This window comes from Corvus kubaryi, unplaced genomic scaffold, assembly GCF_017639235.1.
Source record: "Corvus kubaryi isolate FWS band 111438036 unplaced genomic scaffold, C.kubaryi_AGA036_p1.0 37357, whole genome shotgun sequence".
Lineage (NCBI taxonomy): Eukaryota > Metazoa > Chordata > Aves > Passeriformes > Corvidae > Corvus > Corvus kubaryi.
This window is the reverse complement of record NW_024581117.1, coordinates 13,729,291-13,756,214: the sequence shown is the minus strand read 5'-3', so window position 1 is coordinate 13,756,214 and position 26,924 is coordinate 13,729,291. Positions and strand designations below refer to the sequence as shown.

General features: G+C 39.2%; 1 protein-coding gene across 14 annotated transcripts in view; it reads right to left on the bottom strand.

The window, feature by feature from the left end:
* Positions 1 to 26,924, bottom strand: part of CABCOCO1 (ciliary associated calcium binding coiled-coil 1) — a 264,326-nt gene that overhangs the window by 72,440 nt on the left and 164,962 nt on the right. For 13 of the 14 annotated variants that reach the window (XR_006016913.1, XR_006016914.1, XR_006016912.1 and 10 more), the window contains 3 exons: positions 8,559 to 8,689; positions 5,490 to 5,659; positions 2,257 to 2,401 (listed from right to left, as the gene is read on the bottom strand). Coding sequence is in view for 10 of the 14 variants with exons in the window: in XM_042033354.1 (XP_041889288.1) it covers positions 2,257 to 2,401; positions 5,490 to 5,659; positions 8,559 to 8,689 (446 nt within the window). In the remaining 4 variants the exon portion in view is untranslated. Of the gene's footprint in view, positions 1 to 2,256; positions 2,402 to 5,489; positions 5,660 to 8,558; positions 8,690 to 15,641; positions 15,679 to 26,924 lie in introns of those variants that run through there. The other variant, XM_042033360.1, reaches the window with a different exon arrangement.

Genomic DNA, 26,924 nt, shown 5'->3' with positions numbered 1-26,924 from the left:
AAGGTGATTAACAATGACATATTTCCCCAGCTCCACTGCTTCCTGAAAAGAAAATGTCAGGAGTTATGCTGATGTGTGTTTGCCCAAGGAGACAAGATAAAAAGATGATAACTGTCACCTTCCACCAAACCTGGAGGTGTCATTGTAGTTGCTGCACAGTTTGCGCCAATGTGGTTAAGCATTTGTCCCTGTTTCCATTATAAATCCCGTGGGTTTAGAGCTCATCTGTAAAAATGTGATCTGAACTACAACATGTCATACTGTCTTGAGTAGAAAAAAAGCTACAGGCCTATCATTTAAAATTAAACAAGAAAAAATGTTGAACTAATACATTAATTTGAATTGCAATAAAACTCAACCTATTTCTGAGTTCATAAAGTTTAAAGTACACCCATTTAAGTGTGCCAATTCCACTCTTATTTAGAAAAACATATTCCAGTGACTGGAATAATGGATTGCATAAACTGGACACACATGATACATTTCAGTGTATGTGTGCACATCCATGACGTCGCCACAGCATACATTTGTAATAAACTGAGCAGTTTGGACATACAACCACATATTTGGTGGCCAAAATACCATTCTGCTGCAAAAGTTTTGCAGCTTGATTGTATTCCTGCCCAGTTAATACTTTGGTGGTAGTAGGATGGAGCACCTAATCTCTTGGACGAAATTCTTGTGACTGTGAAGGAATTACTTCATGGACAAGATATCTCTCAATGGATAATTTACACAAGAGCTATAGACATGCTATTTGGAAAGAACATTTGTTCCATATAAATATACAAAAGACACAGACAGGAAGGGAGAAGTAAAAGGAGTTGAGACATCTCAAATGCCAAGTTTCCTTTTAGTTTAGGGCTAGTACTTGGCAGGACATTAGTTTGCCTTGACTACAGAAATTTGAGATTTAAAGAGATCTTCCCATTTCTTATGGGAAGAACTTTAAGTGGTTTATATTTTCCATGAAAAAGAAACAAAGGAAAAAAATCAGAGAGCAGGAGAAAAAGACAAATTTTATAGCCCAATCGTAAGAGAAATCGCCTGTGCTGGTTTAAATCCCCATCTGAATCCAAGTACTCTAAACTGGAAGGCTAATAGCTACCCTAGTATTTTTGCTTTTCTTCCAGAGAAAATATTTTTCTGCATTCAGGCAAACAGTTTAAAAACCTCCTCTTTGCTGTGTTAAACTTTTCCTAAAGAACAGTCAGAAAATTCCCAACAAATCTATGTATGGATCAGTCATGATCTTACTCAATTTTAATGCCCATCTGCCACAAATCCCCCCTCTAGCCCCCATTTGGGTCAGAAAACGGCTGGAGGGCTATAGCTGCACTACAGTGGATGAGCAGATACTACAGGAGTAACTTCTTAATTTTCCATCTCCTTGCCCCTGACATTCATGGATGGTTAAACAGCTTGAGAACTGTTCTGTCCATCACGTACTGCAAACAGGGGTATGTGAGTACAGCCACTGCCTTAACCATGGCATTTCAGTGGAAGAAGGTGTGTACACGTTACTATACAGTAAAAACTTTATACAGGAGCATGACTGTTGCTATCAGACTCAGTATTTTTCTCAAATAAATAACGAATTTACTGCTTTTTGCATCTCTTTCTGTGTCTCTGTTTAAAAGCCAAGACATGTCACAGAACCTTTTCATGTACATACTGGACTTTTGCTGATTTTGAAATGCAATATATTTACGACTCCTATATGATCATAACCTTAATTCTGTAAAGTACAAAACTTTAAATCACTTCAGTCCACTATAACTGTCAAGGCCAGACAAATACTTAGAGTAACAGACAAGATCTACAATTTTATTCAGATGGAATCTAAAAATAGCTTTTAAAAGCAAACGAAGAATATTGTTCTTACACCACTCTGTTTTCTTTTATCACTCAAAACAAAACTCAAAAGGAGTATTTTCAGCATAACCTTACAATTTGATAAACTTCCAGTCTAAATTTATTTTCTGGGTTTTGACATCTGAGGCCATATCTTTATTGCTCCTTGCATATTCTCTCTTCTTTTTCATGATTTAAAGTTTGGCGTATGCAGTATGTTGGCACAGTAGGAAATATCCAGTAAAATAATAGCAAAATACTAGTAACAGTAGTTGTAGTAGTAGTAATAATAATAATAATAATGGTTGATTTTGTTGTTTTTGTTGTTACTGTTATTTTATCAGTCATTCCCCTGCTATATTAGATTAGTGAAATAAGAATAGATTGTGTAGAAATAAATACCTGATAACCAAATAATCAATGATTGCTTTGGCTTGCTCAATGCTGAACAAATTCAGGTCACCTCTTTCTTCTGAATCAGTTTTGCCTATTCCAGACATTGCTCTTTCAAGTTCTTTTAAATTATTTCCCAAGGTCATATGTTTGTCTGCAAAGTAATCCCAAAGAACAAAAACTATGAATAAACATGACAGGGTGGGATGAGTTTTTTGGCCCATTTTAATTATAAGACTTCTTGAAGTTTTAGTTATGACCCATCACAAAACTGAAAAAGCAACAGCAGTCAAATGCTTCTCTCTGTTGCCATTATTCTCATCAATAAAGTGTCCATTAAAATTTCATCACAAAACCACCACTCTGCCTTCACAAAGGAAGAATCACAAAAATGGGTGTTCAAGACACTACAGCTTCCCCTCTTACCTACGCAGAGAGAACCACAGGCAGATTAATATGCAAATTTGAAAGGAAGAGTATATTTTTCTTTAAAATAGCCTACTGCTTATGTATTGTAAAACATTATTCTTCTGACCATGCCCCTTGTAACATAAGCCACTAATACAGGAACAGATATTAAAAACGGTGAACAATATTTTTAAGTGCTTACAGTCATAAGAGAATAAACATGAATATGCATAATACCCTGTATGTGTCATCAAACTTGGAGACATTTTTGTATCCTTCCAAACCAGATAATTACTTTACATTTTTACCCTGGAAATCAAAACCAAATGCCAAAACAGGTTGGAATTAGAATTTAAATTCTGTTTGTTAACTGTCCTGACAAAAAGGAAAATCTGAAATATATCAGTGCTTGCTGAACCTATAAAAAGAAAGGATTCATTTTTCTGATTTGCACAGTGTCTGCTGTCACTAGAACCATGGGGAGTTTAAAGAAAAAGCTTCAAATACAATTTATTTTTTCCTTTTATATCTAAAAAAATCTACAGAAAAAAATGGGGAAATATCCACCAGTGGTGAAATAGATTTATTTTCCTTACTGTTTTATGTCTCTACTGATACACTCCTTGGTTTTTTTGTGCAGAAAACAAATTAAAAGACTTAGAAGACTTCTGTTCTTTTATAGTTTTGCCCTTTAGTGGTACAGTAATCAAAGACTTGAAAATTTTACCTCACTTTTCAGTAAGAGAGGCAGCACAATATAAATAACCATATGGGAAGGGACAAGAAATAAACACAGAGAATGTAGAGGAAATAGAAGCCATAGGAAATGAGGAGAAGCAACAGAACCAGAAATACCACCCTTTGTAGGGAAGTGAAGGCACATAACAGGATCACCTAGCCCCTGAGTCTGTTGCCAGCTCATCCAAATTTTCTCTTTCTTCTGCACACCTGATTCTCAGTCCCAACCACCTGTCTCAGGAAGACTCTTGCAGAACTTCTGTGAGGTAAGGAGCACCTTACCCTCAATGGATAGAAGAGGAATCAAATCACATGACCCATTCTGACTCCCAATCAAGCACGGCCTCCAGTTTCCGAACCTCAGTTTTCCTTGCTCCTTTGCCAGCCTTAAATGCATTTCCACTACCCTCCTTCTCTAAATCCATTCTTCCTGCTCAATGCTACCCTTGCTACTACAGCCAAGTCAGCTTAATTCTCTAGGCTGATTGGGTCCAGTGCAGGGAAAGGAAAAGAAAGGGTCACTAATATAGAAGACATCAGAATTTTGCTTTTAGTTGAAATGTTTGGTAATTACAAGAAAATTCATCTCAGCCCTGGGCTACAGCATACTTTGTAAAATGGATTTTTCAGGGGACTAAGCTGTGAAGCAAATGTAAGAAGTTTCCTGCAAGCATTTAGAAACTACATTTTCTTTCTCTAAAAACCATGTATATCTTAGCCAAATCTAAATGGATTTTCACAGGACAGCAAAAAGCAAATTCACAACTTTTGCTTGCCAAACCTTCTATCTTTACCTCAGAGCACCGGGGCATTAGACCTGTCAAAAAGAAAAAGACACAAAATAGGTTCTTTTTCCCACAGCCTCTGTCTGCAAGCCCACTGAACTGGTTCAGTTGCAATTTTATATATAAAAATTCGCCAAAAGCAGACAGTGTTGTGGAAAATTTCAGCTTAAAGAGTTAAAAGTTTGGCACAGCTTAATGCAACTAAGATGACATTCCTGAAAAACGTCAGTCAGCTTTAATAACGGGTTGTGCTACCAGCCTGTCGTGTACACATGTATTACACGGTCTCATAAAACTAATTTCTGACGGGTTTCCATTCTGCTCCATTGTTATAGTAATATAGTTAGCATATGTTAAGATACTTCCTCATTGGAGACAGGAAGGACAACTGGAATTCCAATGATCATAAAGCACGTACATATTCTGTCAAAATTCCAAGTCAGAAAGGCCCTTGAACTAAATTACAATGAAACAGTATAATAACTATTATAAACTTGATTTTAAATATTCGCCTTCTCTTTTGAATGAAACTGCTGAGTCCTTTCATTCTTCCTCTGGGATGGACTTTTCTCAACACAATCACCTTCAAAGTGATTGTGCATCAGGATCTCTGAAAAAGAAGGTTTTAGAGGACACTGCCACCATTTTTTTCTGGCTATTTCATTCCCACTAGATCAAGCTTCATGCTTTGTGGCAAATTTCCTCATAGCCACAGGAGCTGTGGTCCCTTCATTGTCAGTTTTCCTCTTCGGCAGCAATGCCAGTTTACTTCCCTCACCAGTCCTTAGTTAACATATATTCTGTGCCAGAAGTTCAGCATTTGCCATATAGCAAGCTGTCTGAGAGTTGACCTCCAAGGATAAAATAAATGTAATTCACCTGCTGTAATGCTACAGGATGCACTGAATATCTCAAACAGCAGAAAAATATGCCCAAGGCTACAGTGAGTCAGTCACTGAGACAGCTGGAATTAGAATATAGGAGCTCCTTGCTCTCACTCTACCGTAATTATTATTTATTTTACCATAGCAAAGAAAAGGTCTCTTCAGGACCTGGCCCATTTGTACCACATACTGTACAAACAAAGAATGAGGAATATTCTGCTCAAAAGACTTGAGTTTTCTCTAACAAAAATTCAACATCTGCCAGTAAGAATTATTTTCAGGCACATGGGCTAACATACCAACATTCAAGAGGAAAATAAATCATTTCACAATTACTTGTAATTAAATATCACTTTATTAAAATGACTGGGAAACATTCTTGCCTTCCACTTCAGATATTTATTTTACAATTCTTAATTATACTTACCACTGAGGTTCTCCAAGGCGAAATTTAATAGATCCATGAATCCTGAGAGCTGGATAAGACTGAAGTTCATTTCTTTAGCCCACCAAAATCCTGCAGTATAATAATCTAGTAAAATAGCTTCTTTCAAAGATGCCTTTAGTTGTGTAAGATTCAGAAATTCTTCCATCTTTCTAAAAAAAATTGCAGAGTAAAATAATGAAATTAAAAAATAAATTGCAGATTCCAAAGTCTTACGTGGTCTGCTTGCAATTGTATCTATATTTTTTATTATTAGTTGCTATATTATTCATGTGTGCATAATGTACATAATTTCTTGAATTGAGCTCCATCAATTCCTAGATAAGAACATCTATGATCAGAGCACATATAAAAAAGTAAACAATCACCTGCAGGTTTCAGCAGACACTATTCAAGTGCTAAGATATGACTAACAAAAGAACAAAAATTAGAGCATTACAAAACCAAATACATTTAGAATTCCAGAGAAAAAATGAGTGTTTCATCAGGAACTGGTTTGTGGGATGAAATGACACAATTAGTCTCCACCTTCTACTATCACACTTTCACTCTGATTGAGATAATTTTACAGTAGTAATAAGATCTTGTTTCCATTTCAGGATTATTTTCCATGTGGCCCCTGATGAAAAATTACATTTGAAAATTAATGTAAATAATAGAATATATAATTACTGAAAGTACCTAAAATATTTAGAAGTTTAAATTGCATTTCCATAATGGTCCAAACATTTAAAAAGAGCCTTATCCCATTTTACTGGCACACAATGAAAATTTTCCCACTTACTTTAACTTGCAAAATGTATGAAAAAATACACTCCCTTGTAGGAGGCCATACTGTTGCTGACACATTTATGTCTACTCTATCCAAACACAGAATTAGTTAGGTCTTTTATAATAACTGTCTGCTTTTTTCCACATGAAGAGAGGGGATGGGGGCTAGGACTTGGTTTCAATTCTTCCAGTACAACTTCAGCCATGTCTCAGGTTTTACATTAAAAAAAAAAAAAAAAAAAAGTTTTACATTAAAGCAATCCTTTGCTTCATAACTACAGCTGAGGATGCAGGTGCCAGGGATCACAGTTTCTAGTCCCCTGTAAAAGAGCAAAGTTTTCCCAAGCCCTGCTGCCTTCTCACTCCTTCCTACGAAGGACATTAATCCCAGACGTACTGATAGCAGCCATTAGATTTTCAGGGGTTTCACTGACACAGTACAGACACGCTGTCAAATGAGATGAGTTTCTTTTTTTAATTAAAGCCTCAATAGCTAACAGAGTAAAGCATATAATCCAATCAGTTTTGTTTAAAACATGTATTCCTTTGTTCTGCATGACAAATTTGTATGGCTGCACACATGCAAGTCGGTTAAAAACACTTAACTGTGTCCTGAAATAGAAGTGGAACGTGGCCAGCTGAACTTTCCAAGGTTTGAAACAGTCCATATCCTCTCTCTCTGAAGCTTCTGCCAACTCTGTGTTTTCATAATCAGAGCTTCTCAGGGATTTAGATTTTCTCTGATTCTGCTACCAATGCCAGTACTCATCTTTTCAGTATTTTGTAAGGCATGTCACTGACAACAGTATCTGTACATGATGGGGAAATGATGGGGCAGTTAGATTTCCTAGTTACCCTCCCTGCTTTTTCTTTCTTCATGGGGCTCCAGTCCTATGAAGATGGACAGCAGTACCAAACTCCCTGAGAGATGGGAACGCAGGACATTAAAACTCTCATACTGAACCAGACCTATTCTGATTTTCTAACCTTAGCTGTGGCCTTCAAACTGCTTTTGTAAATAGACACAACACACTGTGGTAAACAAAATTTTAATGCTGCTGCTAAACTGCTTAGTGTGCATAAAATACCCTGTAACTATGCTCCTTCCAGTAAGATGCAGTATATACTTAAATTCCCCTTGTACAGTGTGTATATATAAATACATATGTGATCAGCTGAGACTAAAAGAGAATATCATCTTTCAGTGCTTTTCTTTTTAATCTTAATGAGAAAGTTGCACGAAGAATTGTGTCATTAAGCACATTTTAGTCTCCAGTGAGTCGTACACTTCAGTCTCCTCTAAATTTAAAGAGACCTATTGTGCAAGAGAAAACAGGAAAGGAAAGAATTTTTGTATTATTATTTGATGGTAGTAAATTTTCTTTCCAGTTTTCTTAAAAAAGATCCCAGAAAGACCTTTCCTCCATAAGAATAGTGACAAATAGGAAAACAGAGTATGTTTCAGGAATATTTTAAGCTCAATTAAATGGTTACCTATTCAGATGAACAAAGTTGGATTTTATATATTCCCCCACCTCTTCCTTCCCAAACTAGACCAGTGGCCCAGCCCTTTGGCTTTCAACTCCCTAAGAACCTGCTAGCAGACACAAGCGCTCCTAAATAATTCGTGCACTTCTGGAAAGCCTCATCTTTCAAATATAAGTCTGGAGTCTCAGGTTAAAATCCTGGCCTCCTAAATTCAGCTGCTATTAAACACTAATAACAAGAGAGAGTGTTGGTACAGGAAAGACAAGATAGGCTGACATCAGAAGTCTTTGGCTGTCTCCTGTTTCCCCAGTGCTCCACAATGGTGACCTACTAATGCCTTCTTGAGCTTTCCATCCCTTGCTGAACTTTAAAGACCTTTTTGATTTTTTGGTAACTCGTGTTACAGTACAGAATCTCAAAGGTTTTAGCAAAAAAAAGTTACCAAGTGCGACTTATTAAAAAAAGCTCAGTACTGACCTATTCTTATTTACATCTCAGTATTTTGTTTACAGTGTATTTAAAGCTATTGTAAATTCAGAAACCACAACAATATGAAACACAAGTGGAAAAAAAGAAGTCTAAGCAAAATCAAGATATACAGGAAACACAGTAACCAGACTGGATCTGAGATCAACAGTATTTCTTCCATCTTTTGTGATTATTAAATATCAATGATTTAACTGAACAATTAAACACTAATGACATAACCACCACAAAAGAAATCTAACAAATAGGCTGCCATTTTTATTTCATTATTATATGGGTTCCAGCATTGTTGTCATTGCTACTTACTTTTCAACTCCTTCCAGATTTTCATCTGACAAGGCAGTAATTTGGGAAAGAGAAAAAAATGCCCTATTAATAATCTCCTTTCCACCTACGTCATCCTGATCATGGTCTTCTTCCTGATCTCGGACTTCTTCCTGCATACATACATATAGGAATGTAATTTTAAAAATCTTTATTTTATTATGTCAGTAACTTATCTAAATAACATTTTTATATTGAGGAGGTATGCAAGGGATTAATTCAACAAATGCCAAAAATGTAAGACAGCTATAATTATATGGCAGTAACACAATACCTTAACACATTCTCACTAGAGAAAAGCTGGGCAGATACATGGAACATAGTATTTTTATCATAAATTCATGTGGGAACACTGTGACATATTATGTGCTGCACAAGACTAAATTAACTTGCACGTAAAAACAACAGAGATTTAAAGGTGCAAAAGAATCCATGAATCTAAATTTGACCAACATGATACTGCATTGCACAATAATTAAATTTTAAAATTAAGTTTCTTCTAAACATATTATGAGAATACACACTTATTACTATGCTATTTGCTTTCCACCCTGTACTTGATTGCATTTTCATATTTACTGTCTACACTGAATCTTTCCCTAACCAAGCAAAAGTCCAAGATGTTTGTTGCAGAAGAATGATACACACACAAGGATCTGACAGTACTGTTCCTGGGAAGGATGTACATGTTTTAGGGGATAAAAACCTGAACCCAAACTAACAATTCAATGGTCTTAGAAAAAATAGGAACATTTTATGGTATTTCACGTCGTGTGGTCATTGACAAAAAAGATATTTCAGTAAGAAATCTATGAAATGCAAAAAAAAGTAGAAAAAAATCCCCTAAAACTGTTTCAAAATAGAATATGTAGGTGACAAAGTGAGGTGTCAAAGCACATTATAAAATGTGAGATGAGGCAGCCCCTTCAGAGAGGTGAGGGCAGGGGCACAAAGGACAGTGGTCATGGGACAGAGTGCTCCAGTTGAAAGGGACCCACAGTGAGGCAGCATAAGAAAAAATAATTCACTACAAACATATTTAAGCATTAGAATACATAACTCAGAAAGGCAGAGGAATCTCCTCCTTGTAGGCTTTCAAGATCAAACTGGACAAAGCCCTGTTGGGCACTGGGTGCTGGCCTAGCTCTAATGAAGCAGCTGAACCTGTCCCAAAATGCCTTCCAGCCTCCTGCTGGGAGTCTGTCTGGCCTGACCACACAAACACCTGATCACAATTTGCTGGTAGCAGGTACACTTGTACATCTGCAGGACCTGGGGTTTAGAGAAGTGCAGCAAGGCAAAGCTTGCAGAATCCTGCTTCCAGCTCACACGGGGAGAGTGAAGCAGAATTCCTGACACACACTGATTTTTGAGCCTGACCAGCACTGCTCTGGGCTGACACCAACTCACTCCAGCGCTGGTGAAGGAGAGCCCCCAAATAAAGCTACACTACTCCCCCTGCTGCTGCTGAACTGCAAGATGTACTGAAATCTGGGACCAGCTGAAGAACCACAGTCAAGAGGGACGAAACAAGACTGAGAGCAACAAAAAACATTCACTCAGTGGACAGACTATTCTTCCCCTCTCTAATTAAGTACTAGAGTACTTTCACACTTCAATAAGAAAAATTACTGTTCCCAACTGTAAACAAGTCAACCTCAGATACAATGTCTCATCAGAACAGGAATGGCATAAACGAAAGCTTCCTTCACATAGTTAAGAGCATGACGTTAGTTTGCTTTTATTAGCAATAATTTACACAGCATAAAAAAAAATAATCCTACAGTCAGTAATGCTGCTATAATTGAAGCTGCAGGGAAAAAACAATACCTCTACATGCTAATATTATACAATTATTGAAAGACCTATTTTAATAAGTAGAAAAAATACAAATGCTTTCCTGAAGTGGTGTCAGAAATCTGTTGAACATGAGATTTTTTAGAAGCTGTGGAAGCTGAATTAAAAGAATAACTGATATTAATGTTTTGGAAACTGAATTAATGCTCCTCCCTCACTTTCTCTTAGGATGTTCAATACATAGGATACTTTAGTATTTATAGTGACCACCACTATATAAATTACACATTACTGGTCAGTCAGTCATCTTACTGGGCATACTTGTTAGTAAGGCAAAAAGCTAATATTTTACAAGTTGCAGTTTAAACTGAAGAGATAGGCAGCTGCTGTAACTCAGTGTTGCAGATAAGGCTCCGTAATCTGCACATCAAACCACAACAGCCTACAGGGCAAAGTGAAGGCTTCCCAAGAACCATTTCATCACATTCCCAGCAGCAATATTCCCACCAATGCATTACTGTTTTTGTTAATGTTTGTGATAAGGATGGGGTTGGGGCACCACTGTCCACTTTAACAAGCACAGGTATCAGATAAGAAGAAATACTTATGTTACAAATGTTACAAATGACAGATGAGGAACTACAGGAGATAAAGCACGTGATTTAAAAATATTTTTTTTAAATTAGCAATGTTTCTGTAATTTAAAAAAGTCTTGAAGGTCCATAAATCATTTAAACAATCCTGTGTTTATGGACAGTTTCTGCTTGGGCCGAACCTACACAAACACACCTGACTAAAAGCTTACAATTATTTTGATTGATTACTTTTGTCTTTTGATTGCTGTCTTAAACCACTACTGAAAATACCGGGAGATTATTTTTACATGTGTTCACTGGTGTCAAAGAATTTACTGTTCATTTCAGTGTTAACTGCAGTGACTGACTGAGGTAACCCAAGGTGAGTTAATTCTAGTAATGCTATCTTCATGTGTCAGGAAAAAAACTCCTGAACCAATCCTACCAATACACATTCCCAGCAGTAGACTTAGCCTATTTAAATACAGGCTGCTACTAGAGAATTATTTGTTACTGTTTTATTTTCCTTGGAAGGATTTTTAGCTGTTCTGAATGCATAATATGTTTCTGGCTGTTCAATACATTACTCCAAGTACTGTGGGCATCCCTTATTAACAGCATCAAATCAAAAATCAAAATACCAAACAAACGTTCTAAAACAAAAGAGTAAAATCTTTCTCAATCTCTCAGCCAATGTTCAAAAATTAAACAGGAAATAGCAGTAGCAGAGTGATATAGTTAAACAGCAAATTGCAAAACACCTTGTGTTTACAGGGGTGGGGAAGAACTCTCAAAACCCCAAACCCATACTAGGTTATCCCTGGCTAGGAAAAATGCCCCACTACCTGCAGTTTTGGTGAGGGCCTTTCCAGAGTGGCCAAACCTTGAAACACAGCAATGGAAATGAGCACCAGCATTCCTGAAGAAAAATAAGATTGTCGTCTGGGAAGAGCCCTCTGCAGAGGTTGAAGATAGTATTTGCATTTGTTTGACAATATACCACCACACTTTGCCAAATCATGGCTTCCAAAAATATAGGCTTACCAAATTTCTTCAATTATAGCAAATACTTGAAGTGTAAGGAACTTAAGAGCCTGCTCTCCTCAGCCTACCAGGGAAATCAGACTGGACTCAACTTTCCAGTAGCTCATGTAAAGCAAGCTCAGCTACTCTGACTGGGCTGACAGCAGTGCAGATGTACCCTGGAAGAGTGTTGTATATCAGTTACAACTTTAATCAAAATGGGAATGAAAAAAACCCAACCAAATTACACCAGCAACACAGGCTGTTATTTGTATTATTATACACATTTTGTTATCAAGCTGTCAGATGCTTCAGCAGCAGCAGAAAATCCTGAAGCTTTCTACATAAATAGTTAAGGCAGAAACAGAAACACATTCACTCTTCCTGTTTGTTTTTAAAAGGCCCCACTTGTCCACTCCCACAATGGGAAGTTAAGATCAATAGTTGCTATTTTTAGTCATGAACATTTCTTTTGTCATCAAACAAATGAGGAAATAAAAATAGCAGCACTAATTTCAACTACCTTCAAAAGGGAAATCTGCACATGCATTAAATGCAAAAGACAAAACCTTCAGGCAAAGAAAGCTTTCAAGGACCATTATAAACATGATAGTGTCCTTTTAATAACAAAATATGTTGCAAAAATTTCACACAGTCCAAACATTAAGATTTATGGTTGACCAAATGTATGATGACAATAAATTTTACTGATGTTTTCACAGCTGCAGACCACTTATAGGAAAAAATGTGGTTAAAAATAAAGCAGCAGCAAGACTTGCTAAGATCAGGATTCAGATTTTCTAATATACCTTCTGCCAAAAGTCATTACAAGTCAGAACAATTATAAAAATATTCAATTTGAATCAAAAGGCATTGTCTTAAAAGGTAAGAAATTATATTAAAAAATAGTGCCAGAATAGTGTTTCCTACACCTTACATATAGACCATGCCAAGCTATCTTCAGACAAAACTACAGACTATATAATGTAATTTATAAAAACACACAATTTCACAGGGTTCCCAATAAAAATAAATCATAAAGGACAGACAGAAATATCACAAAAGTAAGCTACTGCGTGTGGAACAAACTTCAATACATAAGGAACAGAAAACACGAGAAAAAAAAAACTGTTCACTGAATTCCTCTAAAGATTCTTTTTATAAAGCCACGAAGTAAAAACTACAAAAATTTCAGTGGTACATTTCAAACAGATGTACAATATATTTTTGACAGCCTGTCGTTTCCCATAGAGCACACCCTGTATCCTTTTACTGTGATCTGACTGCATTACCCCAGTGTTACGCTGCTCCAACTGCCAAAATATTTACAGAGCACTAACAGAGTGCACTGTGAGAGATGCATATATTTTTCATAAAGCATTTAGAATACTTAATAACACATTTCGCATGGAAGAAGGTTTATTTATTTAAGGAAACCTAAATGTTAAGCTTTTGTACTGACAAAGATGCAACCATGACACTGGCTGAAGGCACTTAATCACTCCCACAACAGTCACAGCAACTTCTTGGCCAGCGGAGACAACAAAGCAGCTCAACCAGAAGAAAATTATCTTGTAGTAGCTACAGCTACATAGACAGGCTTGAGGGAAAAATTCGGAGTTGATGCAACACCTCATACGTTCTTGGGAGGAATAAATTTTGTTCTTGTATCTCTTGACATGCAGCATGAGACGAGTCGCCTGTCAGAAACCACACCTCTGTCAACCAAGTCAAAAAAGGAAAGAGGAAAAAAACAGGGAGGAGGCTGAAGACAAGCAAATAAAGCACATATTAATGCAAACACTGTGGGTTTGTAAAATCCTCCAGCACACTTCAGCTACCTAAAACAATGAAAGGTGAGAAACACAACTGTGATATTGCTGGAAGGAAAGTGTCAGCTTGCTCCCACTCCCTCAGTGGTCTTTGAAAGGCAACCAAAAGCCTTTCCCTCAACAATTCAAAATTAGGAGATTCCTACCACCACAAATAAGCCAACTGTGCTGGTTTGACCCAGGCTGGATGCCAGGAGCTGACCATGGCCTCTCTGTCAGCCCCCTCCTCAGCTGAACAGGGGATAAGAAATATAACAAAAGGCTTGTGGGGAGAGATGAGGACAGGAATTACTGTCATGACCAAAATAGTCTCAGCTTGGGCAGGAAAATAATTTATTACCAATGCAATCAGTGTAGAATAACGAGAAATAAAACCTACATCTCAAAGCACCTTTCCCCACCCCTCCTCTCTTCCCAGGCTCAACTTCACTCCCAATTTTCTCTACCTCCTTCCCCCAGGAGCACAGAGGAATGGGGCAGAGTGCTTGCAGTCAGTTCATCGCATGTTGTCTCTGACCCTGCTGCCTCCTCATGGGGAAGACTCCTCACGCTCTAACCCTACCCCAGCACAGGAACCCTTCCATGAGGGATAGTCTTCCATGAATAGCTCCAACATGGGTGTCTGCTCCACCGTGACCTCCATGGGCCCCAGGGGCACAGCTGCTTCACCAGGTGCTGCAGAGCAATCTGCTCTGGCATCTGGTGCATCTCCTGCCTCTCCTCCTCTGCTGGCCTTGGCATTTGCAGGACTGTCACTCTCCCATATTCTCACCCCCCTCTTCCATCTGCTGTTGCATGGTTTCCTCCTTCCCCTTCCTAAATCTGTTATCGCAGGGATCCTCCCTCTGTCACTGGTGAGGCCAGCCTTGGCTGGCTGTGGGTCTGTCCTGGAGCTGGCTGGCATTGGCTCTAGTGGACATGGGAAAAGCTTCCAGCAGCTTCTCACAGAAACCACTCCTGTAGCTCCCTACTACCAAAGCCTTACCACACAAACCCAACGCACCAAGAAATAACCATACACTTCTGAAGGAGAGCCCATAACCGAGTGAAGCCTGGCAAGGTAGTGGGAGGTCAGAAGTGGACGAGGTGCTCAGCAGCAGCTGCTCAAGGTGGGGTGAGGTGAGGTGAGGTGTGAGGTGGGGTGAGGGACAGACCCGGCTGGGCTGTGCCAGCCCAGGCCCCGCAGTGTCTGCTGGAGGAACTGCCTTGCCGGGACAGGCAGTGTCTCTCCATTGAGCTGCCTGGGGGACAACAGTGACACAGGCGTATTTATATATATATATATATATATTTACACACACACACTGCATTTTTAACACCACGCCCTTTTCTACACAAAGTCACAGAATGGGTAGGGTTGGCAGGGATCTCTGGAGGTAATACAATCCAACCCCCTGCCGAGGCAGGGTCACCCAGAGCAGGTGACAAAGGAACACGTCCAGGTGGGTTTGGAATGTCTCCAGAGACGGAGACTCCACAGCCTCCTTGGGCAGCCCGTTCCAATGCTCTGCCACCGTCAACATGAAGTTCTTCCTCATGTTGAGATGGAAATTCCTCTGTTTTGGTTTATGGCCCTTGTTCCTCGTCCTGTCACCGGGCACTACTGAAAAGAGTCTGACACCATCCTCCTGACCTCTGAGACATTTAAACACACTGATGAGATCCCCTCTCAATCTCCTCCAGACTAAACAGGCCCAGCTGCCGCAGTCTCTCGTCACAAACGAGATGCTCCAGACCCCTCACCATCCTTGTGGCCCTCGGCTGCAGCTCAGCACAGACAATTTAGCACAAAACACCCCAATCCCAGCGGGAGCGCGCCGCTCCCGCCCCGGCGGTACCTGCGCGCGCTCCGCCATGGCCGCCGGCCCCAGCACGGCTGGCGCCGCCCCTCACCGCGCCCCGCCCCGGCACGGGTGGCCCCGCCCCCGCTCCCCTCAGAGCCCGGTCCCGCCCCTCACGGCCGCGCTGGCACCGCGGCTCCGCCCAGCCGGCTCCTGCTCCTTTAATAAACTTGGAACAGTAATGAACTAAAACTACGTTGAAACATTTTCTCTGCCAGCTTTGTATTGCATGTAGCAGCAGTAATTCAGAGTAATAGCAGTTACCTGCAAGATCAAATAAAATGCAAGCATTTGGTAGGTGAACAGTAATGAGAACGAAGAGCGAGCTAACTTACTTTGCAAAGTTTATGGATGTGCTGAGGGAGCTGGTGTGACAAAACAGCTTCTTTGCACTGCCCCACATAAAGCAAGGGCCTCCCGGGATTTCTGCAGCTGTTTCGAGCTCTGCCACTGCTTTGGAGCAGTTTGCCACCTTCAGAAGGTTGTCATCATCAGTTTCTTAAAATGTGCAAACCACTAAGTACCTGTGTCCTAGCTGGGTCACGAGAGACAAGAACATGCCCATTATCCACTAAGATTGTGATTTATAGTGTGAGATTCACCACGTCTGTAGCTCCTGTTCCTGCTCAAACACCCTGACCCTCACTGACACATGTAGACCAATTGCGCTTCCAAAAGGAGTCAGAAATCTGTTTGAGGTTCAGAGAGCTGGATCCTGCAGTGTTTTGTAGAATTATTCATAGTATTTTAAAGAAATAGAGCCCACACTGTGAATTTTAAAGAAATAGAGCCCACACTGTGAATTCCTACAATTTGTGCTGTGCTTTGTGGCTGAGAGTCATACAGCTGTGTTACTGCCCCTTTTACTGTGTATATAAATCTAACCAAATAACATTATTCAGAGCTGCAAGCACTGCACGTAGTAAGGTGTTAAAACTGGGGAATTAAGTGTGATATTTGGATGCAATATAACATTGTGTACATTCATTATTATGTTATCTAGTTGGTAAGAGATAGATGCTAGACTTAACCCTGCATTCCTCTGGAACCGAAAATGCCCATTGATTTCCATGAACATTTTCAATGTAAAAGACTTGGTGGCTCAAAGCCTTTAGAAAGATCTAATTCTGTTTCTCCTGCTCAATATTAAAGGACTGAATTCTCTCTTACACAAAACCTGAACTGAGCAGGTGATTGAAGCTGAGCACTGACTGAAGCTCAAACCACATTTCCAGTAGTGAGCTCCTAAACTTCCTACTTTTCAATTTAGATTTTTAGAGAGTTGGTGTCAGAAGGCTTAGAAATAAAAAGATTCAATAGCCATGCCATCATCAAGCCATGCCATCTAACTTCGTGTGGATCCTTCATGTTTACAAAACCACATTTGTGTGTATGTGAATATTTAAGGTGGCTTTTTGATTTCCTTCAAATGCAAAACTTGTAAGTGCAACACAGAAATACTGAACTTAAAATGCTGACCTAGTCCTTTTCGACTACAGGTAACCATGGTAGATTTTCTATGATTCCTAATGGTCACAGAGTCCAGGTTAGAGGAGAACAGCAGAGCTCTTTCTCCACTAGAGTAGGTGTGTTAGATGCAATGGTTTCCTGAAAGTGTCTGTTCTGGCATATGTAATTTAAACAGGACATATTTGAAAATCTGGCTTTTACATGGTAAGTGCTCTTCTGTTTGTCTGAGAAGCAACCAGAGTTCAGGCTGGGAGATGTTTTGCCAAGGCTGGTAACACTCAGCGCACGAGGATCTTGGAAGGAACATTTAATCTTTATCTTCTCTCTTTGATTAAAAGCTCTTCAGCTCATGGTGCCTGGACCACCTCCATCCTGTACAAGATAACCACCACACAGCTCACTAACACTCAGCCCTGGCAGGGACTGGGCAAAGAGGTGGTTGTTCCCCTCAATTTTCTTCAAGTTCTCAGATTTTCATTTTGCTAATTATGCACCAAAGCATCACAAATACAACAATTCCACACTGCTCCCTGCACAATGAACTACACAGTTGTCTTTGTAGAAATGCTTTCCTCTTCATCATGATACCGTATCTTTTGGGCAAGGAGCAGGTTCACCTGCATCACACAAGTCCATGTCAAAAGGGGACTAAAGGTCACAGCTGCAAGCAAAGCTTTGATGGTGCAGGCTACCTGCAATTGGAACACAACCAGAAGCTGCAAGTTCTCCAAAATATTCCACTGAGTCCTCCAAAGTTTTAATAATCAAGATGATTCAGTGTGATTTGGTTACTCGTTGCAGAGATCCTGGCACTTCAGGAATAAATGAAATGTGTTAATTTAAGAAAAGGAATGAATTTTCAGAAGTTGCCTTCTACAAAGCAAAGGTTTTGTAAACTCCAGGCCCACAGAAACATCCTCCTACTGACAGAGATCCTATGAAAATGTTCAATCGCAAACACGTTTCCATTCACTTTTAGTTAAGCATCACCAAGCACAGTAATTAGACGCAGGCAATTTCAGGATGAAAAGCAGATGGAAATTCCTAGAGGAGCCTTGCTTGTTACATCAACATCAGATGGACATATAGCTCCCCTGGCTGCCAGCCCTCATGACAACAAATTCCTTATACTCATGCCCTGTGGGACAAGAATTGAGAAAAAAACACAGGCAAGTGGAGGACTTGCACACAGTATTTGGGGTTGACCCTCCTAGCAACAAATGGGTAATTTGTGAAAGCAACAGGACATTAGTGTTACATGGCTCTTACTAAAGAGCCCTGTGTTACTGTACATAAGGGCATTAACATAGTAATTAATCATCCCCTCCTGGCTCCTTTATAACATTCTTCGCAGATGCTCTATCCAGGGAACAGCATTCCCTCTAAGGTAATGTTTTTCTGTTTTACATATATAGATATACACCTTCAGAAAAAAATTCTGGGCATGATTATGTACTAGGAAAAGAAAAGCATAAATCCCAGGTTGTCAAGGAAACTTGTTTTTAAAACAAAAAGATAATTCTGCCATTTCTTAGGCAGTATCCAATTAAAATGAGATACAGGTACAAGAGGATATAACTGCTTTGGTGTATCAGCAGCAGGACAGACAGAGTTCTGAGTTATTTAGGGAGAGATACTGCTTCTTTTTTGCTCACTGTTTGTCAACACAATCTAGCTCAGTATCTCTCCCTGTCTGTTTAATTAATAGGTAGGTAAAATTTCCAAGTGATATGACAGTGATTTTGAAAGACTTGTAGTATTAGTACTCGGCCCAGCAATAAGAAAGTACAAGTTAAATGTAGCAAATCATAACTTTTCAATTATTCAAAACAATATGCATACAGAGAAATGAAAGTAGTAAAACGTGTATTCTATCAATGATTCCATTATCCTCTCACCATAAAGAGAAGTGGCTCAATGGAGGATAAAAGCAAATTTTAGATTGATTCTCTTCTTGATCATAGCCAGAAGACTGCTATATCTATTGCCAAGAAATTGAATCAAGGTTCATAGAAATCCTAAAAATTAGATAGAAAAGACTTAAAAGAACATGTAGCCCATCTCCAGGGGACCTGTACTTTTTCTTGCCACCAAGAACTTCAAGCAGAAATAGGAATGTATTTAACCTGGTAGTTCAAGACAGCTCCTTACTATGTATTAAATTGTAGGAATAATGTAAATGTGCATATAACATTGCAGTACACCATCAGTCTGAACTAAGAAAGCTTAGGTTTTTCTCCCCTCTAAGTACCTTAGTAAAAACCCTAAACTATGAGACCTGATGCATAAGATAAAGCAATATGGATAATTTAGAGTGCAGCTGTTTCAAACTACCTACCGTCAAGGTCACCAATTGCTAAAACAAAACCCAAAATCTCTGTAGAACTCAAGGACTCCTCGCAGTCGTTATTCAAACCAGGACAATCCACTCAGAAGTCCCAAATTCAGGACAAGAGACAAAAAGAAGAGCACTGACCACTGAATGACTCTAAGCCCCCTAAGTCTTATACAGCCATGAGTGCACTGGTGACAATGGACAAATAATTTAACATAAGCATAGTGTAGGGGTTTGGGTTTGTTGAGAGCATTGTTTCACTGACAGAGCGCTGCATTCTTCAGGAGGACACACTGCAGTACAGAATATGCCAATTAATGCCGTGAGAAAAATCACCAGAAAGAATAATTAAACAAGTTATAATAGCAAACAGAGATAAAATCTATCAAATACAGTATTACATATATTCATATTCTAGGTAAAATATGCTATATATTAAACATATACATAAATATTGGTTCTATGTAATATATATGTATATATTCTCTCTTCAGACTGCCACTTGAGCTCTGATTCCCATCTACTCTGTATCTTTTCTAAGGATATAATGTATACTGTTAATCTTGGCAAGTTTACATGAACTGGAGTATATTTTACTCCATGAAAAAGATGAGACATTAATCTTCCGGGCAAACTCTCTTGAAATTTCATTTTGATAGACAAAACTTGACTTTTCAGTTTGAACTACTGCTTCATTCTGTTGGCAGGCCAAAGAAGATAGAAAGACACAACTGTGTGAAGTATTACATCTTAGTAACAGAGCAAAGCCTACAAAAAAAAAATAAATTCACTGCTTCCATTGTCCTTGCCCTTTTGCCCCCAAATGGGAACATCATTTCTTTCAGAGATTTCATATTCTACTCCTTTCATGCCTTTGTTGTGAAGCTCTATTGATTTTTTGCCACCTTCTCCATATGATATTAACCAGCTTTTAGAATAATATATAACAATTTAGGGCAGCAAGTGAAAAAATACATCCAGCTGAAATTACAGGGGGATTTTCAATAGAGAGACTATAGGTACTCAAGACAAAAGTTGTCTTGTATACTAGAGCTGACTGTATTTGTTGTTCATTTGTGAATCGTTTGCTTGTTGGACTACACAGCTTCCAAGGTGTCTCAATATCTCTTTAGTTATTTAATAATGACTGGTAAGCCTAAATTACTGGGACATAACATAAGTGGTGTCTTGGAGCAGAATCCCAGCTATGGCAGCAACACCTGGACAGTCAGTCTGGCAAATGTATCTCCATTTTACAGAGTGAGATCTATCCAAGAGAGTGAAATTTGCCACTCTGCGGTCTAGCAATACATCCGAAGCATCCCTGCCACCAGAACCAAGTAATGAATTGGGTTAGATGTCACGTGTCTTCTCCTTGTGTACTTGGAATTACAGAGTACAAATCCCAGGGAGTGGATGAGCACACTCAGGAAGAACGTGTCCGTGTAGTCTCCTTAAATGCGTAAGCATAAAGGTTATTCTGTGATCACTAGGCAGTAGGGTTAAAATTACGATGAAGCTGTTTGTTATTGCCCTTCCCCTCTTCTTCCCTGACTCATTTGAGGTTATGGACTCATCTTGGCAAAGTACATTAAAATAAAAGGGTATATAACTCAGTAATCAGTCCTGGGAGCACTTTCCTTCCGGGATTCTGAATTTGAAATATCTGCTGTGCAAGCATATGTTTATAGAGAGCTGCAAGGAGGAGTTAATGTCCATATTCACTCCAAAAAGATTATGTAGTTGCATGTAAAAAATGAATCTGCAGAGCTCTAGAGAGCTTAAGTATATTACTTCTAGTAAAAATAAAACTCATTGAGCAGAGGACCCAAGGCCAGCACATATATTTGTGCTAAGAATATCACTTTAACTGCATACGAGCTCTGCATGTGATGTCATATGGAACATTCATGGGTTTCTCCCAGAACAGGGGTCAAATGCTTCCATAAGGTATTTATTAAAGTAATGTATTGATTTAGCTGAGGCAGAATTAGCCTGTTGTAGAGTGGAAGTCTGATTAGTCTAACCGATTCTCGAGTTCCTCAGTATCTTGGAACCCAAAATTCAAAGGAAGAGAAAGATGGGACACAGCTCACCTACACTCCTCTGCTAACACTTGTGACTGTTGGGTGATGGAGAACAGGGGTGTACTTTGGTCCACAGGGAGCAGAGTTACCCACATACCTATCCTAGGAAATTTAGAAGGAGAATGAAAAACCTCAGTGCACTCTTTGACAGTCTTCCTTGAACTGGAGCTTATGCTTTTCTCATTTACTTGAAATTTGAAAGAAGATGATAGAAGTTAATGGAGTTTCATTATGGTAAAGCAGTGTAAAAGGAATCATCCCCCTTGTTTTAACATCTGTGAACAAGATCTTCCTCTTCCTCGCAAACAAAACATATGAGATTCTGCTCAATTTTAATGCTGTTTGGCATCTGTGCCTATACTGCCAGGGACATTCAGAACCATTTACATTAACAGCAAATATTATTTTCACTCTAAAGAAGGAAACATATCCTTATTGATATTCAGCAAGTGGTGTGTTGTTGCAACCAAGATATAATTTACTCACTTGTCTGACTGGATTACATTACTCCATGCATTTTGTAGCTTCATCTGTGAAAAATCGAACTTTAGTTCTACTGCTGTCATTTCCCATAATTCTTTTAAAACAATCTGTGGCAAAAGGATAAAAAATAGCTCCAATAGAAACTGCTTTCTGGGGATGGCATTTGAAAGGACATTATTTAGAGTTAATGAATTAGACTAAGAAGTTTGTCATATTCTTTACATGAGCTGTGAGTCAGACTTTGTATACAAGTATTTCTACCGTTTGTGTACTTTGTAAAGGCCGGGACTCCCTTTGTTCCCTGGGAACCCTGCAGTGAAAGCATTTGTGTTCAGAAGCACACGGCTTTGTTAGGCTGCATGGGTCATGTTTCCAGTTGTTCTCCTCAACCTTTCAGTGTGCCCAGAACCAGCAATGCCGTCCCTCGCCAGGGCTCCCCCAACTCAGCGCTGCAGCCACCTGAGCAAGGCAGCAGCTCAGCAATTCACAGGCAAAGCCACAGGAGTTCAGCCAGCGCGAGGGTGGGAGGACTGAGCCATTACTTATCTATAAAACTAGCAATTAGAACTCGACTGCAGTAAAAATGGAAAATCCCCAAAATGGAGGGTCAGGGATGCTCTTTCAACTCTGATTTCTGCCTCTTTATTTCCTCTGATGTAAATTTTGAAACTCCCTTTGATGAAAAGAAGATCAAGCTCCAAAACCAGATGAAGCTTCAAAAGATGACTATAGGCTTTCCTACACAAAAGTGACTCAAAGTTTTATTTCCTGGGTTTATCAAACACAATGTAATTTTTCTTCTATCTCTTGCTTTTTACACTAGCACATGGATCACACATTCCTTCTTGGTAACTACCTTTTGCATGTTACCCAAGCCAGACATTACTCTTGATAAATGACTATTTAAATTTTCACTGCCTCTGCTGCGTTTCAAAGTACAAACTGTAACTGGATGTTTTATACACATACCAGAGAAATATTTTTCTCACAGCCACAGTGAAAAGTTTTGTTGAAAATATAGAGAAATTGAATGCAATCCAAATAAAGCATTTTTTAAGTTGAACTCAACGATGTAAATTTTTGATGCCAAATGAGAATTAAAATCAGAGCCTGCAAGTAGGGGATTATAATGGAAACAATTTTTCCAGTGCTACCTACACCTTTTGCTGCTATGCATAAATCCTATTATCACTCATGTAATAATGATAGAGCAATCATAATTATTTCTGTATTAGACCAAGAAAATTTCCTGTATGACTTCATCTGATGGTAAAATATAAATCATTATACTAAATAGATACAATTTGTCTGCTTACAGAAAAAAATGGATTCAATCTTCTTTCTCTCCACCCTATATAATTAAAAAAAAAATCAGAAACCAATTTTTAGCCAAGCATTCATCAGAGTATGTATTGTTAACAGGTGTTGTGTATTACATTTCCCATGCACACAGTGTTGGAATGTAAAACTGTAATACTGCTCCTAGGAACAAGTAGCATAATTAAAATTCTTTGTGAGTTTGATTTACTGGGTATTTTCTTCCTTTAAAATAACTGCATTGCAAACAAGAGCCAATTTCTTAGATTTGATCTATGGGTTGTACAGCTTATACTTCAGGTTCAAAATGGTGATTTAGACAATAACACATAACAGCGGAATAGTTATTTATAATAGCACAGCACCTGCGGCAGATTGTCAGCTGAAAAGGCAAATCTAAATGCTTTCAAATTCTCTTGCGTATTATAATGGCAGTAGTAGTGGCCACTATAGATACAATAGTTAGGCATGTAATGTAACTTTTGTTTCTGATTGCTTGCCATTTTCTCAGTTTTATTCCTTTAAGACTGAAAATGTTCATACTTAGTGTCAGTCTATATTTCAGAAGTTCAGACACAATTTAGCCTTCTGTTAATTTGGGGGGGGGGGGGGTTGTCAATGAAATTAAATATTAAATAGAACATCAAACTCCTTTCTTATAAGATTTTCCACATTTCCCAGACTGTTACACATGCATAATTAACACAACTTTGGCTTTTTTAAAAATCTTGATTAGTGCTGCTGAGAACTCTGGAAAATTTTGATCTGAAATTTTAAAACTCTGAAGACATTTTTCTTACCTCAATATGTGCCAGGATTTTTCTATGAGCCTTTTAGCAGCAGCTTCCCTTTAAAATTCTGAACTGCAGTTTCCTTTTAAATTTGGTTCCCTCCTGGACTGAACCCCGCATTGATCATTTGTGTGATGATGTGCTAATTCTGCACTGATGTAAAACACATGTTAGGAAGAAATGTAACAGCTTGTTGCAGCAGATCCAGGCCCATACATGAACCATCAGTGCACTGATGTAACCTCCACCCACAACAGAAAGTCCATTTAGATGCACAGTCCACCAAGCAACGTTCAGGTTTCCACCAGAAAGAACAGCTGGGATGTGAATGTGCAAGGACCATTCCCAAAAGGCAAGCACTCTAAACCCATTAGAATTTTCCAGACAAGACAGAATTTGAACTCCTTTTGTCTATTAAGTATCTATAAAATTACCTATTTACCTCCTGAGTGTTGGGAGGCATGAGATGGGCCATGTGCTTTGAGATCTTTAGTTGGAAGGTGACAGGCAGTCTAAGTACAACAGTACATTTCTGCCAGAACAACCGAAGTCGTATTAGATAGTAACTATAAAAATGTAAGCAGAAGTAGCATCTATCTCCAGATGAAAGGAAAAATAGTTTCCAAGGAGCTAATTGCTTTAGAATACACGCAATAGAAAAAGAAAAGAAGGAAATGACTGGTCTGTACTAGAGATCTGTAACAGAGGCTGGGAACAATCCACTTGCTCTGGGATTGATGGGATGATGCCGTTGCCAATTAGCATGAGTACTTTGTTTTATAACATCCATCTACTCCCTGTATGACCTGTTTTAGTGTACACCTCAAAATCATCTTTGGAGTACTTCCACTGGAGCCAAGGGAGTTACTCCGGGAATTAGCTTGGCCAGTGAAGTAATTCGTATGCAATAGAAAGAGTTACAGAAACTTAGTTGGAAAAGAGTAATGGAGAGAGATTCATGCATGCTATAAATCTTCTTGGCTTTGTGCTAATGTTATTTATCTACTTGAGATAGGGAGGACGTTCTATAATGTGTGCATACTGTGCAATATGGGACAGTGGCTTTGTAATATAAACTGTCCATTAGTAATGCAAAGTAACTTATTTTCATCTGCTAGATCATTACTGCAAATTTTTCTCCTGAGTTTTGACATTTTATAAATCTTCATGAAGTCCACATTTGTTCTCTTTATCTTTTACTTCCATTTGATTCACTCTATTTCAAATGTATGTAAACACACTGTAGGACCACCAAGCTTTTTGTAATTTCAGTAGGGCAATCCTTCCACTCCTAGGAAGAAGTTGATGCCCCACATCTCAGTCTGCTGGCCCAGCTGGGGGAGACTCAGACATTCCCCTGAGCATCCCTCACTTCACAGTGCCTGTACCACCATAAGACACAAAGGATTTAAATGGGTTGAAGCACAGTTTGAGAGAGCCAAGCAGAGCTGTGGCACCAGGAGGGTGCCAGGGAGCCAGGTGTCAGAGCTCCTCCAGCATCCCCTCCCCAGCAGTAACCAGTAGCCCTGCAGAGCTTTGGCAGCAACACGTGCTGAAGCAGCTCTGGCCTTTTGGAGGGCGGCTGCCTCGGGGCTGACTCACACCCCCTTCAGCCTCCCAGCCCAAAGCTGCGTGAGCCCTCCTGGCATCGCTTCTGTCAATGTACCACTCGTGGATCGCTCACAGGACTGCGGCCCCACGCCAGCTGATGACACCAGACAAGATGTGACCCCTTCCACCAGCTCACAGACCTGACCTCTCAAACAAGCTGCCACACGGCCGGTTTGGTACACCTGGGTTTATTTCTTTCGGTCACAATATTTCCCATACTCTCTGTCTGCCAATAAAGAAGAGATGGAATGCAAGAAGCAGTAGCTGCTACCTACCCTGGAATAACTTTAGGTCTGGTGGGAACTGTTGGGATTGTTATTAACCCGTGCCTTCACTGCCTATGCAATGCAAATAGATGTACTTACTCATCAGGATTCCTCCAGTTGCTTCTCATCAGTAAACCTGTCTCACCTCGGTACAGCAGAACCCATGTTGTTGCACCCGACTCATTCCCTAGAAGAGCAGTTGTATGCTAAAGGAATAACATGGTATTCCAATGCCAGGATTATTTGCATACTCTATATTATCCTGACTTCCTTATAATAAAACATTGAAAGAAGAAATTGGGTTTTTGTAGGACACCTGTCCTATTCCACTTCCTGCTGCAGATCTGCAGCCACAGCCACTGACAACTCTTCCACACTACTGCGGTTTCTCTATAGTTTAATGTTGTTTTTATCTAGGTGCTACTGTAGCCTCTATCCCCAAACATTCACAGCAGGAGCAGGAGACATGAGCTTGCTGCTGCAGCTGGCTTTTCAGCTAACTTGGATGCATAAGGTCCAGTGATGTCTGTGCCTGGTATCTCATCATCATCCACAGATCCTATAGAGCAATTTCACTGACTATTCAAAGCTGGACCTACTAGCACATCACATTTGTATATTTTTGGAGTAAAGAAAGCTGGAGCAAAGTCAGTCCAATGCACATAGCTTAGTTATGGCAGAATAATCTTAAAAATGAAAATAAGAACTTGCATTTCCAGCTCTTCACTTCTCACTAATTTTTGTGGGTTTGGTTAAACCACTAACGGTTTTTAAAAATTATTTCAATATAAAACTAGGGACCAACATTTTCAATAGCATCAAGGCATTAATGTAACTTAGAACTCAGAATGTTTTTAAAAATCACTGAAGGTGTGTATCTGAGCCTTCCAAGCAAATTTAAATTTTCTTTCAGGATTCAT